This window comes from Natator depressus, chromosome 2, assembly GCF_965152275.1.
Source record: "Natator depressus isolate rNatDep1 chromosome 2, rNatDep2.hap1, whole genome shotgun sequence".
Lineage (NCBI taxonomy): Eukaryota > Metazoa > Chordata > Testudines > Cheloniidae > Natator > Natator depressus.
Genome location: NC_134235.1, coordinates 162,868,625 through 162,884,488, shown reverse-complemented (window position 1 = coordinate 162,884,488; position 15,864 = coordinate 162,868,625). Strand labels below are relative to the sequence as shown.

Here is a 15,864-nt window from a genome sequence, read left to right as displayed (position 1 = left end):
CAGACAGAAAGCTAGGGCATGCCTTATAGGGTATGCAGACGCCTCTCTTAGTTGGACGGGTGACGCCTTGGACAGAAAACCAGGAGGAAGATGTCCTGGTTAACATGGAAGTGCAACACCACCTTTGGCAGGAAAGCAGGATGGGATGCAACTGAACTATATCCTTGTAGAACACCATGTACGGGGGCTCCAATGTAAGGGATTTAATCTCGGAGACTCACGTCGCTGAAGTGATAGCTACAAGGAAAGCGACCTTCCACAACAGGTGCGAAAGAGAGCAGGAGGCTCGAGGCTCAAAGGGAAGGCCAGTCAGCCTACAGAGGACTAGGTTGAGGTCCCATTGGGGAACCAGGTCCTGAACCGGTGGAAAAAGTCTTTCAAGGTCATTCAGGAACCTGATTGTCATCTCATGGAAGAATGCTGATCTGCCTTGGCTGTGGAGATAGAAGACTGATATGGACACCAGGTGCACCTTGATCAAAGAGAAGGCCAGGCCCTCGTGCTTTAAGTAAAGCAGGTAATCCAGAATGGACTGCAGAGACGACTGGGTCAGGTTGATATTCCACTCCGACACCCAGCAGAAGAAGCACTTCCACTTTGCCAGGTAAGTCACTCTCATGGTGGGCTTTCTACCTTCCAAAAGAACCCGCTGGACAGGACTAAAGTAGGCCTAGCATGGAATGGACATGAGCAAGCACTCAAAGAAGAAATACTTTTTTCGCCACCTTCCCCAATTTTTTTTTTTTTATAATTATATATAGTGTGATACAGGAGAGCCAGGGAGCAGTGGGAGAGTGCTAGAGTGGAAATATATAAACTCAAGGCTAATTAAGGCATGGTTCCCTGTAGACTAGGAAAGGTGGCTGCAGGTTAATTGGAGCACCTGCCATCAATTAAGGCCCTGTTAGGAACCTAATAAAACCCCCTGCTTCACGCAGACAGAGAAAGAGGAGAAAGGAGAGAGGACTGGAGCTTGGAGGTGTGCTGTGCGACCTGGAAAAATCAGAGAACTGAAGTAAGGGGGACCCTGCCCAGTAGGGGAGGGAGATTCCCTTCCCCAGCATCTAAGGACAGCAGGTATCCCACCCAAGGGGAAAGAGGGTTAGAACCCACAGGGGTTGAGAGGGGATTGGGCTCAGAGTGAGGAGCAAACCCAGACCTCTCCCCCGCTTCCCTCCTTTACCACTTTCCTGGGCCACTAGTGGAGCCATCGACGCCCCAAGAACAGGGGCAAGGGGTGGCATCTTAGCTCCCCGCCAAGAAAAGCGCAGGACCCACCAGACTAACATTGGCCATATTGTCACAACAGTTACCTCAATTTCATCTTAAAATTTCTTTTTTACCTTTCCCTTCCACCTACGTGGTTTAGGTGCAGTTTTGTTACCCATACTACTTTTTTAAAAAACTTTTTGAGAAGCAGGAACATCATAAATCCTGTAAGTAATATTCCATCCCAAGTTAGATATCAACACATATACCACCATAGGAAAAATTAAGAATGAAGCAAGAAAACAAATCTCTACCTGCAACAAGGTCCCCTCCTGGTCCATGCCATTGGAATACTGGATCAATCAGCTCTGAATTTCGTAGCCGATTTGTTACACATAGAATACGTGGACTGTTGTGATTCAACTTGACATAAATTTTGACTGAAAATACAACATATGGTAATTAGCAAGTTTCTTAGGTAATAAATTGTCTGTACAGTCAAGTAAGATAATAACCACAATCTTAAAATATGTTTGAAGAATGACCCAAGATATTGGGATTGGTCCTCTTATTTCCATCACCAGACGTGAAATGTTAAAGACATTCTTTTTCTGTCCTACATGAAATCAAATGAAAAGCACTGGAGATTTGTTCCAGTTCTATTTCATATTCTTCTATAACATCTAGGTCTGTTCTACCTGACTTGATTTAATCTAGTTCCCTAAAAAGAACAGTACCTCCTAGTGCCCACCAATGACCCTTTTGACAGAACAGAATACATTTGCATATTCATCCAGTAAGTTCTCACTTGTGGGGTTCTGCAGAGTTTTATTTTGTCTCCCCTAGAGTTCAATTTGTACATAAAGTCAATGTGCGGGGACAGAGAGTTAGCTTGGAGCCTGGGTAATTTTGCCATTATAACAGGCTCTTGCAGTTCTAGCTGGCCTGTGAAAATGTGGATTGGGGGCTTTCTTTGTGCCCTTTCAAAAATTTATGTGGAACCATCCATAATTTTAACAGTAAGAGTCTAACTCAGGAGAAGACTGGTGTATAACTCAGGAGAAGATAGGTGTATAGCAAGTACCCACAAGAACCTTGAGAAGCTGCTTTCCTGACCTTATGTGGCATGGAACATAAACTTTGTTGTGTATGATGAATGAGTACTTCTATTCCACAAAAAAGAAAGATTTAGTTAAGGTATTAAGGTTGTAAGTATGTTACAGTGAAATCCTGGTAACTCCAAAACACAGTATTACATTTTGTTTACCAAAATTCTATACCTTTTAAATAAACCGAATGTTAGGCTGGGAAATTAACAATTAAAGGATCCAGCTAGATCTCCAGTGCCATATTACTCACTACCTCCCATTTGGTTTACATTACTCACCCAATCTTAAACTTAATCCTTTAAAATTTGCAAAAAAAAATACAGTCATAGGTCAAAACACAAATTATAGGGAGAATATAAAATCCCATTTCCAATCCAAAGGCACAGGTATTTGGCAAGGTCTGCATCTGAGGGAGAAAGTCACAACTGTTGTGCAAAAACACCGGTGGGAAAAAAAAGCACATTGGCCACTGAAGGCTAGACTCTGAGATCAACTGAAGGTCAAGAAGTACCTCTAAACTACAAATCTCATAAATGAAGGATGGGCACACCTGCTTCTCAGTGGGAAAAGAATCCATCCCCAGCATGCTCCAGATCCTTCCCCACAAGACATCTTTCTTTCTTATTTGGATAAAGTATTAGCCAACTCACTCTTATGCAAATCCCTATCTCGGCCAACCAGAAAGAAAGCAACCACACTCCACCATCTGGGTCTGTTAAAAAGGGGATATAGGAGTTGCTTGCTATTAGCATACTAATGGCAAAATAGTGACCAAAGTCCCCATAATTGTTATTTTAACCATCAGTAAAAACTAAGGTTTATTATTCCATTTATGAATACCTGGAAACGTGGTTGATCCTACTATTTTCAAATCATTATGTTTTGGATTTGCACTTCCAGAGAATCTCCTTGAAGACTGAACTGTCAAAATATAAAAATTAAAATAAGAATTTAAACTTATCTGGAAAAGTGAACAGTGAATTTATAGGCTGATTTTTAAGCTTTAATAGATGTGTTCTCCTATTATTTGTAGTGGGGTAGCACCATCAATACTAGGTCTGAATAGAACAATTTTATACAAAAGTACCTCCCATTAAGTCAAATGACTAAGGCATGGATTCATAAAAGCATCCCTATTATACACTGCACTAAAGCACATACTTAACTTTAAGCACATTCTTAAATATTACACAAATGCATAAGTCCTGTCCAGAATAGGGATAGATTTAAACATGTACCTTTCGGAATAGGTCCCTTAATCTGTGTACTGACCATTAATAAAACAAGTTTAACCATATTTATTTTATTACGGTAATCTCATAATTAGAACCAATCTGAAATAAATGTATACACTACAAATTTAACCATTTTCTGCATATAAGAATGCCGTACACTAAACAGCAATACATAAGAATCAATGCCTGCTCCCCTTACGCCAAACTCCCCTTGAATTCTGACTTCCCCAAACAGTAACTTGAATACATTACTGACCAATATTAAGGCACAATTTAACAGCATGTATATTATACCCTGCAACTTTGGTTCCTCATCCCAGGCCCCCATTTCCTCAGCTCTATGTCCCAATCTTCCCACCACCCCCAAACCCTTTTCCTACCACCTCAGGGAACCCGTCTACATTCCAGTCAAGTTGCTTCCTCCCCCTTGCTCCCTGGGAGCCGGCATGGGGACCACTGAGAGCACGAAGACCCAGTCTCACTGCTATCAGTTCCAGTTCCTGACACCCCCAGGCCCTTAATAGTGAGGAGGAGTAACTGCAGGGAAAGCCTTGCTCTGCTCCTTCATCCCTGGGCTGGAGCGTGCTCAGTACAATCTTCGAAGCATTGCCAAACGTGTTAACTGAGATTTTCTGGGGCTCTTATTTGGCCAAATTTTGGCAAATTTTCATGGAAATCATCAAGAGTATCCCTGACACAAGGGCAATACCCCATGACAAATCTTGAGTCCCTGCTCCAAAGAATGGGGCACTAGAGCATCTCAATTTAACAGTTTTAAGAATTTTTTAACATAGACAAAACAACCTATTTTTTCCACAATTCTTGTTCTAAGAAATGGTTGAACAATTTTTGATAAAATTTTCAAAAACAATTCAAGCTAAGGTAGGCATCTGGCATGGAAAATTACAGCCCAAAGGTTAAAGTTTGACAAATGTATAAGAAACTGAAAACAGCATCTTATAGTGGAAAGTGTTGGGCAACTTTAACAATAGGTATCACTACCTACACTGCCTTTCATATACAAACATGCATGACTTGGGGGGGGGGGGGCGGGCAGTAACCACAGCATTATAATGAAGGCATTTTTAGTGTTTGTGGCCACAGATTAGATTAAACTGATTTTTAAAGACAGGATTTTTTCATATTTTCACTTTCATGGTGACACTACAGGGCAGAATTAAGGATGTCTGAATGCCTTAATATTGTATTTCCATACAACAACATGTTTTTGGATCTCTCTTAAGTATAAGTTTAACTCTCAGTTTTCCAATTTGTAATGCTTGGTTTGGGGATAAATTACAACAGCTCTGTATTTTTTTTAAAATCACTAATTACTGTTACATACTCTCAGTCTTACCTCCATTTTACCAGTATTTTATCTTGGAATTTCCTTGGTTTATTTTAAAGTTAAAAGCTAATGAACATGAACACTAAATAAGAAATCCAATGAAAATGCTACCATGTGCTATTTCTAGTTATTTGAAGAGATGTACTGTTAACTTTAAACCTTATCCACTCATACATCAGAGCAGCACAAAGCAGCCAACCCATTTAAACTGGGTTCACAGCAACTTTGCATCACTGGAACAGCACAGAACAGCTGGCTATTATCGTGCAACTGACTTATTGGTTATTGGGCAGTATTAGTGAGACTGGTGCTATGTGAGAGGAGTGAAGGGTGCCCCATACCTGAACCCCTGTGTCTCCACTTCGAAGGTTCCCACTGTATTCCTATGTCAGATCCCCCAGCAGAGTTGTCTGGATGTGCAGTGGAGCTGTGGCAGCAGTGCCTTTAGGAGTTTTCAAATACTGATGCCAAAGCTAGCATGTGGTCTTGGAACTTTTAAAGAGCAGTGACAGTTGGGTCAAAGTAATCTGCCTATAAGAATTCATGGCACATGACCGCAGTCTATCCCATACCACTGACTCCTTACAATCAAAATAACCATTGCATGCAAATTAACTGTAGAAGGATGGTGATGGAGTGAGATACTTCTGAGGTAACAATGGCCCATTTAAGAGTTACCTGAGCTGTTTACCTGACTCCATATGCTCATAAACAATTAGATACAACACTGTAATTAAGTTAAATTCTTAAATCTAATTTCTTCAAATATAGCCTATGAACAAGATACCATTTTTAACTATGTGGGAAATTCAGAGTCTTGTTAGTCTGTTATCATTTAGAACTGAGAAAAAGACTCACGCTAAATTTCTGAAAGGACTCAGTTTTTAATTAGTATTATTAGCTCACACTAATTAACAGATTTACTTGTAAAGGCTCAGAAATCCATGCTGTACTCAAATAGTAAATGATGTAAGTCAGCGGACGATATGCTGTATTGTATTTATACATATGAAGGTTGAATACATGGATTTAAGTGCAAAATAGAACTCAATCTTAACTACAGAGTCACTACTGGTGACAACATAATATCTAGATATAGATATGTTACAAAACAAGCAGCTCTTACAACTACTGAGTGAGCTACAATTTAGAATCTACTTTATTTTGTATGTTTAAATACTCAAACTTAAGGTTGCAACCATTGCATTAAATTTAATTGAGTCCTTATAGTAGACCAATCCATTCTTAACTCTGAATTTCCCCCTTAGAATTAGAATCAGACTTTTAAAGTTATTTTAACCTGTGTGTACTATATATTCAAGCAGATATAAAGCAAGTAGGGCTATTGATTAATCGCAGTTAACTCACATGATTAACGCAAAAAAATTAACTGCGATTAAAAAAATTAATCGCAATTAATTGCACTGTGAAACAATAGAATACCAATTGAAATTTAATATTTTTGTATGTTTTTCTACATTTTCAAATATATTGATTTCTATTACAACACAGAATACAAAGCGTAGAGTACTTTGTACTTCTTTATTGTATTTTTTATTACAAATATTTGCACTGTAAAATTGATAAACAAAAGATATAGCATTTTTCAATTCACCTCACACAAGTACTGTAGTGCAATCCCTATTGTGAAAGTGTAACTTACAAATGTAGATTTTTTTTGGTCACATAACTACACTCAAAAACAAAACAATGTAAAACTTTAGAGCCTACAAATCCATTCAGTCCTACTTCTTCAGCCAATCACTAAAACAAACAAGTTTGTTTACATTTACGGGAAATACTGCTGACTGCTTCTTATTTAATCACCTGAAAGTGAGAACAGGCATTCACATGGCACTTCTGTAGCCGGCATTGCAAGGTATTTACGTGCCAGATATGCTAAACATTCATATGCCCCTTCATGCTTCAGCCACCATTCTGGAGGTCATGCTTCCATGCTGGTGATGTTCGTTAAAAAAATAATGTGTTAATTAAATTTGTGACTGAACTCCTTTTGGGAGAATTTTATGTCTCCTGTTCTGTTTTACCCATATTCTGCCATATATTTCATGGTATAGCAGTCTCAGATGACCCGGCACATGTTGTTTGATTTACGAACACTGTCACTGCAGATTTGACAAAACGCAAAGAAGGTACCAATGTGAGATTTCTAAAAATAGTTACAGCTGTCGACCCAAGGTTTAAGAATCTGAAGTGCCTTCCAAAATCTGAGAGGGATGAGGTGTGGAGCATGCTTTCAGAAGTCTTAAAAGAGCAACATTTTGATGCAAAAACTACAGAACCCGAATCACCAAAAAATCACTTCTGCTGGTGGCATCTGACTCAGATGATGAAAATGAACATGCATCGGTCCGCTGTGCTTTGGATCGTTATCGAGCAGAACCCATCATCAGCATGGACGCATATATTCTGGAATGGTGGTTGAAGCATGAAGGGACATATGAATCTTCAGCGCATCTGGCACGTACATATCTTGCGACACCAGTTACAACACTGCCATGTGAACGCCTGTTCTCACTTTCAGGTGACGCTGTAAACAAGAAGCAGGTAGCATTATCTCCTGCAAATGTAACCAAACTTGTCTGTCTGAGCGATTGGCTGAAGTAGGACCGAGTGGACTTGCAGGCTCTAAAGTTTGACATTGTTTTACTTCTTAATGCAGTTTTTTTTGTACATAATTCTACATTTGTAAGTTCAACTTTCATGATAAAGAGATTGCACTACAGTACTTATATTAGGTGAATTGAAATATACAATTTGTTTTGTTTTTTACAGTGCAAATATTTGTAATCAAAAATAAATATAAAGTGAGCACTGTACGCTTTGTATTCAGTGTTGTAATTGAAATCAATATATTTGAAAATGTAGAAGACATCCAAAAATATTTAAATAAATGATATTATATTATTAACAGTGCAATTAATCGCTTGATTAATTTTTATAATTGTGCAATTAATCGCAATTAATTTTTTAAATTGCTGGACAGCCCTAAAAGCAAGTTTTATGAGAAACAATCAGGTCTGACAGAAATATAAAACTTCTGAAGGAAAGACAAAAAATATATAGTCAGTCATTCTAGTACAAGTCAGACAAGCCTTTCTGTTGTACACCTGCTGGAATCAGAAATAAGCAAGGGTACACGGTTAACATTCTTGTTAGGCTTCGGTTTCCCATTATTCTATGTTCTTTGTCTCCACCCATTATTTGGAAACAACATAACCATACAATGATGTAAGGATATGTACTAGTATATAATTTTAAATTAGGCAGATTACTTGGAAACTTGTAAGAGAAGCCAGATAAATTAAGAAATAAGAATACTTAACACAACTTAGAGGTTTAGCAAAAATATTGAAAATTTGAATACATCATTAATATAAATATCAATACAATTTTATAAAATTTATCCAAAGTAATTATAGTTTTAGCACAAATAATTTGCTGTGAAGAACAATCAGTTAAACTGGTCATCCAATTTTTTTTGCAGTGTTGATCCCACGACATGAGACAAAGTGAGTGAGATAACATCTTTTACTGGACAAACTTCCACCAACAGAGAAGTTGTTCCAATAGAAAATATTACATCACCCACCTTGTGTGTCTCATATCATATTTTAGAAGACATTGTACAATGCAACATTTGACAGTACAGATTAACAACATGCACCATTTCATTCCCCTATATTCTCAAAGTAAAAGCAATGATGAATAAATTGATTACTCTGTAGGAAAACAGTCATATGTGGAAGGTACTTGTCAGGGACATAGGAGATTTGGGTTCAATTCCCAGCTCTACCATAGGTTTCCTGATAATGGGCAAGTAACTTCATCTCTGTCCCTCAGATCTCTATCTGCAGAATATGGCTAATAATACTTCACCACATAAGGTAGCTGTGAAGACAAATACTTGGGAGGTACTCAGATCTTGCCACGATGGGAGCCAGATAAGTATGTGAGATACCATCTTTCAACAAATTTGTCTGTGTCATCTCAGAAGGTAAGCACAACTCTCCACAGAGGTGTGCTCAGGCAGTAGAAAGCAACAGTCTGTCTTCCCTTGGAATTTGTCATTCAAAAATGCAGTCATAGCCATCACAGGGTAGACACATTCCTGATCAACTTCTGTGATTAATAGTTCCATTAATTTTGCAATAGTTCTTTATACTTTGTCACTTTCACACTTTGCTTGAAAGGACCACCATGTCAAATAAATTTCCTTTCTCCCAAAAAGACATCCTGAAGGATTTCAGCCTTCTTACACCACTGTTAAATTTAGGTCTCTTAGAATACTGCTGCACATATACAAGAGCTGAATTCAATCTTCTCATTAAAACATGGACCTCCAAAGAACAGAGGACCAGATTCTCAGACAATGTAAATAAGAACAAGTGCCTTGACTTCAATGAAGCTATGCTAGTTTACATCAATTCATAATATGACCCAAGGACTACAGTGATTTTTATGGACTCCTTTTGCCTATACTATATAATGTATAATTTGGCTGGGACAGATTAAGAACATTTTATGAACTGACACCGATTAATTTATACGCCATGACTAAACGTTTTAATGTTGATTTAACTAGAGCAGTAGAATATAAAGTAGGAATGGATGAATCCAGGATTTTTGTTTGTTTTTTTCTTTCCTGTTGAATAGCAGGTCTGGACCTAAATAACACAATATCTTGACATCACTGGCTAACTTGCACAATAGGATGAACATAAAAAATTATAAGCAGCTGAAAACAGGATTATAACTGAAACACTCAGGCAAACTTCACTATACCTAGGGCCCTACCAAATTCACGGCTATGAAAACTGCATCATGAACTGTGAAATCTGTTATTTTGTGAACTTTTACCCTATACTATACAGATTTCACAGGGGAGGCCAGCATTTCTCAAACTGGGGGTCCCGTCCCAAAAGGTTATTGTGTGTGTGGGGGGGGTGTTTTGTGGTATTGCCACCGTTACTTCTGCGCTGCCTACAGAGCTGGATGTCCAGAGAGTGTCAGCTGCTGGCCAGGTACCAGATCTGAAGGCAGCAGTAGCGCAAAAGTGAAGGTGGCAATACCACGACCCCCCCCCCCCCACATAATCTTGCAACCCATTCCCACAACCCGCTTTTGGGTCAGGATCCCCTACAGTTACAACACTGTGAAATTTCAGATTTAAATATCTAAAATCATGAAATTTACAACTTTTAAAATCCTATGACCATGAAATTGACAAAAATGGACTGTGAATTTGGTAGGGTCTTCACTATAGTGAATACTCCTGATTTAATTTAATTACACACATTTTTCTTTAAGCAAGCTCTATGGGCAAGTTAGAGATTAGTTATAATAGCAGTTGCAGTTCTAATACCACAATAATGCCAAACTAGCAATAGGGAAAGCTGCCAGCAGAGCAGTACCTTGGTGGTAATCACTTTCTCTTTTGTTTGCTTCCTATGGTTGTATGAGAACATTACCCAAAAAGTTTTCACTTTTAACTTTTCAGTGCTGACTAATTTATTGACTTGATATTCAAACTTATTGATAAATTGACACCTGTTCACAGAACTCCTCTGAAAGAGCTGCTTAACAATGCTTAAAATTACAATATATATTTTTTTCAAGGATTCCTCTATGTCCCTGTCGGAACCCAGAGAACGAACACACACACAAAATCATCTTAGATTTATATCTCCAAGCACCACCTTTGCCTGTCTGGGCAAACAAGAGATTGGAATCAAACTAGAGTCCTTCATATGTTAGGGCAGAGCAAAATAATACAAGAATCCCAGTGTGAAAGAAATGTTCCACATATCTGTATAAAGCCACTAAAACTCATTTAGATGTTTCATTGCATATATGCAGCTAGAAAGATGGAAACTGACAAGCTGAAAACAGATGTATAGTATTGATAGGGGGATGTTCTTCCTGTACTTAATGAATACAATCCTGGGGAGAATATTTTACATTAATATATTACACCCAAAGATGGAGCTCTTGAACCACTAATATAAAAAAAATTGAAAAAAGTAAAGGTTATGCAGTTGTGTATACCAGGGTGTATAAGACAAAGATTCTAGAATTATCCGATTCTCCCTCAGAACAGGAGATAATTTAGACCAGCAGTGGGCAAACATTTTGGCCCGAGGGCCACATGTGGGAATAGAAACTGTACAGCAGTCCATGAATGCTCACAAAATTGGGGTTGGGGTGTGGGAGGGGGTGAGGGCTCTCGTTGGGGTTGCAGGCTCCGGGGTGGGGACAGAAATGAGTTCAGAGTGAGGGAGGGGCTCTGGGTTGGGGAGTGGGGGGGGGCAGACTCTGGGGTGGGGCTGCGGAGTTTGGGGTGTAGGAGGGTGCTCTGGGCTGAGGGGTTTGGAGGGCAGGAGGGTAATCAGGGCAGGGGTCTGGGAAGGGGTGTAGGCTCCGGCTGGGGGTGCAGGCTCTGGGGTGGGGCTGGAGATGAGGGGTTTGGGGTGAAGGAGGGTGCTTGGGATTGAAGGGTTCAGAGGACAGGAGGGAGATCAGAGCAGGGGGCTGGGGAGAGGTTCAGGGGTGCAGGCTCCAGGCGGCACTTACCTCAAGGGGCTCCCAGAAGCAGCGGCATGTCCCTTCTCCAGCTCCTACATGGAGATGTGGCCAGGCAGCTCTGCACGCTGCCCCATCCGTAGGCACCACCCCTGCAGCTCCCAATGGCCACGGTTCCCAGCCAATGGGAGCTGCGGGGGCAGCACTTGGGGTGGGGACAGTGTGCAGAGCGGAACCCCTGGCTGCCCCTACGCATAGGAGCCAGAGTGGGGCCATGACGCTGCTTCTGGGAGCCGCGCAGAGCACTGGAGTGGAGCAAGCCCCAGACCCCGCTCCACAGCAGGAGCTCAAGGGACAGCTTAAAATGGCTGGCGGCCCGTAGTTTGCCCACTCCTGATTTAGACCCCCAAGAGCCATGCTGACACTGCGTGCCAGATTTTGAAAACACACCTTAGCTTTTGTTCCTTAAGTTGTTTACAGGTGCAGCTTAGTCATTTTGATGTCTAAGCCCTAACTTCATGCACTGCGTATTTTTTGACAACCTTTGAACCACATTTGTCTAAGTTATTCTTCTCCAGCTTTTTTCAGATTTCCTACTTTATTTGAATTCCTTTTCCCTCCTCCTGATCTCCATGAACCCAAATGCTCCTACTGCAATAGTCTGGAGCACAGAGTCCTCTTCCCACTCTCACTTCCAATTGGATTCATTAAAATTGGACAGGTTGAACAATTCAAGCTAACTTTAGTCACAGAAAGCGAAAAACTAAAGTTTAATTAAAGCCACAAAGCACTGCAGAAAGGACAACAAAGTTCACTGTGGAAAAGTCATGGAAGCAATTTTAAATTTGCCTTTTTTTAAAAACAATCTTTGAGCATCCCCAACCCAATCCAGCTTCTGAACTTTACAGGAAATGCAGAAGCTTTTAAGTTTTATCCATCCTAAAAAAGTGAACTGAGAGTTCTGAAACAGCTCCTAAGACAGCTTTCAAAGCAATTTGCCTTGTAATATCTGTGGAATGCCACTACTACACTAGAAACCTCAGAGGGCCTGATTTTCCACTGCCTTATAATGTACCATCTCTGACTTCCTCAATCATGGGACCAGCCTGATACAACATAACCCCCATCACTAAGTTTTTGCAGCCTGCGTGGGACCATTGCAGCAGGTAGTGATCACTGAGGTGCTGGGGGCTCACTGGCCATGTAAAGAGGAATCCACACCACCTGAATTCACTGATGAAAAATTCACTGGGGAAATTCTCAGGACAGCAAATCCAACAGCATTGTGACTGCTGTGTGCCTCCAAAGCAAGACCAAGGATCTGTCACAGTAAGTGCAATATGGATAAAATACTAGCAGTCTGCTTTGGAAGCATTTTAAACCCACTCTGTACTCACTTTACACAGGTGTAAATACTACACAACATGAAAGGCAGTAGGGAATCTGGCTCAGTTTCCCTGATATTTTTCTGTAGGGGGCAAATTCCACCTCTTGACCAAACGTGACAGATGGATTCCCCCAATATCTTATAGACCAGGTCTATCTGTGTGGAGGCCCTGCATCTCCAAACTGGCTCCTCTATTCTCCTCCTGCTTCCAGACAGTAGAGCAATGATGTTGTCATACAACCAGGGCTTCTCCTGACAGTTGCTGTCCCAAGAATCTTACTTTGACATGGAGGGAACACTAATAAAAAAAACAGGCTATATAATGTAATTCTATCAACCCTATAAAATATTATTATTAATTCTGCAGTCTCAGAACAAAAACTAAAATCAAATAGTAAAATTAATCAACTTTAAAACAATTCATCAGAACATTAAATTTGGTCTGAAAATGGTAGTGGCAAAAAATAGAGTTTAAAGACGTGTTTTGAATAATTAAACAATTTATTAACTAATAAAATATTATTACTAGAATGCTAAATTGGCATAGCTTCAGTTTATTTAGAAATGAAAGTTCTTTAAAGTGATGGAAAATGTTGGCACAAGACTATGGTAATTACTACAAAATTTTAATTATGTTTTGAAATGATTCTGTAGAGATTTCTGCAGCAAAAATATATAGCTAGCTAGTTTACTTACTCTAATATTCAAGTATTTTCCTTGTGATTTTAATTACAAATGGTATTTCTCAGCTGTCTGATGATGGAAATGATTATGCTGAAATGCTATCATTTTAGCAACAGAAGTATGAAAGCACAGTGGGAGAGACTGAAATCCAGTTTCCTTTCTGCTCTAACAGTTTAATGATAAGAATTCTTATACTTAAAATGTTTATTTAAAAAAAAATTTATAAATCTCTCTTTTGACTGCTACTCAACTACTAAAGCAGTTTGTATATTAGTTTGGAGTCCCTTCCATAGCACTGTAAGAAAGCTAGTGTCAAAAATGATATCACATTTCAGTGAGATGGACACCCCAGCCAGATAGCTCAAATATGCCAACTGTAATTAAGACATTTGAAAGAAACATTTCACACTTCACTATGGCAGGTGTGTCACATCTTTGGACTTTCTAGATGGCTTGGCCTGACTAAAGTTTTTCTTTAAAAATATAAAAGGCACAGAGGGTTATGCCTTTCAGTAAACTGGAGACAAAAAAATTCTTCAAGGTTCTTTGTCCTCTTAAAGCAATCTAAACTCAGTTGCCATCAGCGGCTCCCCCTGTAATAAATGGGGCTCATTATTTGCAATAGTTTTATTATCTATCATGTAATATTTAAAGTTACTGAACTTATTGTCAGGTTTTAGAGTAGCAGCCATGTTAGTCTGTATCCTCAAAAAGAAAAGGAGGACTCGTGGCACCTTACAGACTAACCAATTTATTTGAGCACTTCATCCGATGAAGCGAGCTGTAGCTCACGGAAGCTTATGCTCAAATAAATTGGTTAGTCTCTAAGGTGCCACAAGTCCTCCTGTTCTTTTTGTGAATTTACTGTGTTATTCTATTGTATTAATTACGACTATCCACGTATTATTATGTTATTTATTTGCACCCGCGTTATTGCAGCACTTAGGACATAAGGACCAAGACATTAGCGATACAAAAATTAAGATCACGCCTCTCGCAGGCGGCGCCAAAGCTGGGGGTGGGGGAAGGTACCTGCGGGGGGCCTCTGAAGCAGGAGGAAGAGGAAGGTGACGCCGAGCGCTGGAAGCCGGAAGGCCGAGGAGGGACAAGCCCCCACCCGCCTCCTACCCCGGCCCCGCCGGCGCACAGCCCCGGGGGGCGAGTCCGCCATCCCTAAAGCCCCAGCGCCTCGCACCGCTCGGTCCTGTGCCTCGCGCGCGCGCGGCGGCCTAAAAGTTCGTTAGCCGGCGTCGAACCCCGGTGGCGTCACGCTGGCGCTCGAGCGGGAGGGGAAGAGGGCAGGGCAGCTAAGCGGGCGAGGCCCGGCGGCGGCGCGTGCCGACCGCGTGCGGCACCCGCTTCCGCTCGTCAGTTCTGCTCCGTCCCCTGCCGGCGCGCGGGGGCCGCCGGGCTCGAAGCTCGAGACGGCGATTTACTTTGAGGGCCTGCAGCCGACGACTGGTCCTCGCGTGCCGACTGGGAGGCCGCCGTACTCTCTGACCTTCCATGACAAAGTGGGGTGGCTGGTGTTCCCGGCCCGCGCTGACTGGCCGCGCTCCCCATTTGCGCTCCGCAGCCGGGCCTGCGTTCCCAGCCCCCGGGTCCGGCGGCCCAGCCCGTCCTTGGCAGGTGGCGCCGGCGCAGTGGGGAGCGTCCCGCGCGAGGGGGACTGAGCAGCCCAAGGCCCCGTGTCTCTGCAGCCAGGCTTTGACCGCTCTCCCCTCCCGGGCCCGGCAGGGCTCTGCGTGGAGGGCAGCAAGCGGCTCTGTGTGGGAAGCAAGCTGATCTTGGCGGGGGGACAGATTCGCGAGCATGGCTGGCTAGTGGGCCCCAGGGCCGGATTAACTTTTTGTGGGCCTGGTTCCAGACATATTTGTGTGGGCCCCTGGGGAGTGATTGTAAAAGGGGCGGGGAGCAAAAGCACAGCGGGGAGAGAGCTAGGGTTGGTCCCTGGAGCAAGGGAGGGGCCAGGGATAAACAAAAAGCACAGAGGGGGTAGACAGGATTCCCTCTCCCCCCCTCCGCCTCTGCCCACATAGAGCGGGTACCTACCTTCTCCCTGGTTCAAGCCCATTCTCTTCCTCTCCCTCTGCACTGAGCTGCTCCTCCTCCAGTGTGACATAGTGGGAAAGTTCTTAATGTTTTCTCTGACTACTGTGTGGGTGCCTCAGTTTCCCCTAAGCATTTCTTAAATATCTAGCTGGTGGGATAAGGGGGTGTGATTGTTGCAGAGCCCTAGGGAGGTGTGATGCTGTCTGAACAGAGAATGGCTGACACCCTGTGTCCTGGTAGCTGATGGCCTGGGCCCCTCCCCTGCAAGGTGCGAACTGAAGGTGTTGGAGAACAGAG

General features: G+C 41.7%; 1 protein-coding gene across 2 annotated transcripts in view; it reads right to left on the bottom strand.

Annotated features, from left to right (window-relative positions):
- Window positions 1-15,315, bottom strand: part of ZPBP (zona pellucida binding protein) — a 66,931-nt gene extending 51,616 nt beyond the window's left edge. The window contains exons 1-3 of one of the 2 annotated variants that reach the window (XM_074943223.1): window positions 15,017-15,315; window positions 3,159-3,239; window positions 1,524-1,649 (exon numbers count right to left, since the gene is read on the bottom strand). In XM_074943223.1, coding sequence (XP_074799324.1) covers window positions 1,524-1,649; window positions 3,159-3,239; window positions 15,017-15,023 — 214 coding nt within the window. In that variant the 5' untranslated portion in view covers window positions 15,024-15,315. Of the gene's footprint in view, window positions 1-1,523; window positions 1,650-3,158; window positions 3,240-14,547 lie in introns of both variants that reach the window. The other variant, XM_074943222.1, reaches the window with a different exon arrangement.
- Between the last annotated feature and the right edge of the window lie 549 nt (window positions 15,316-15,864).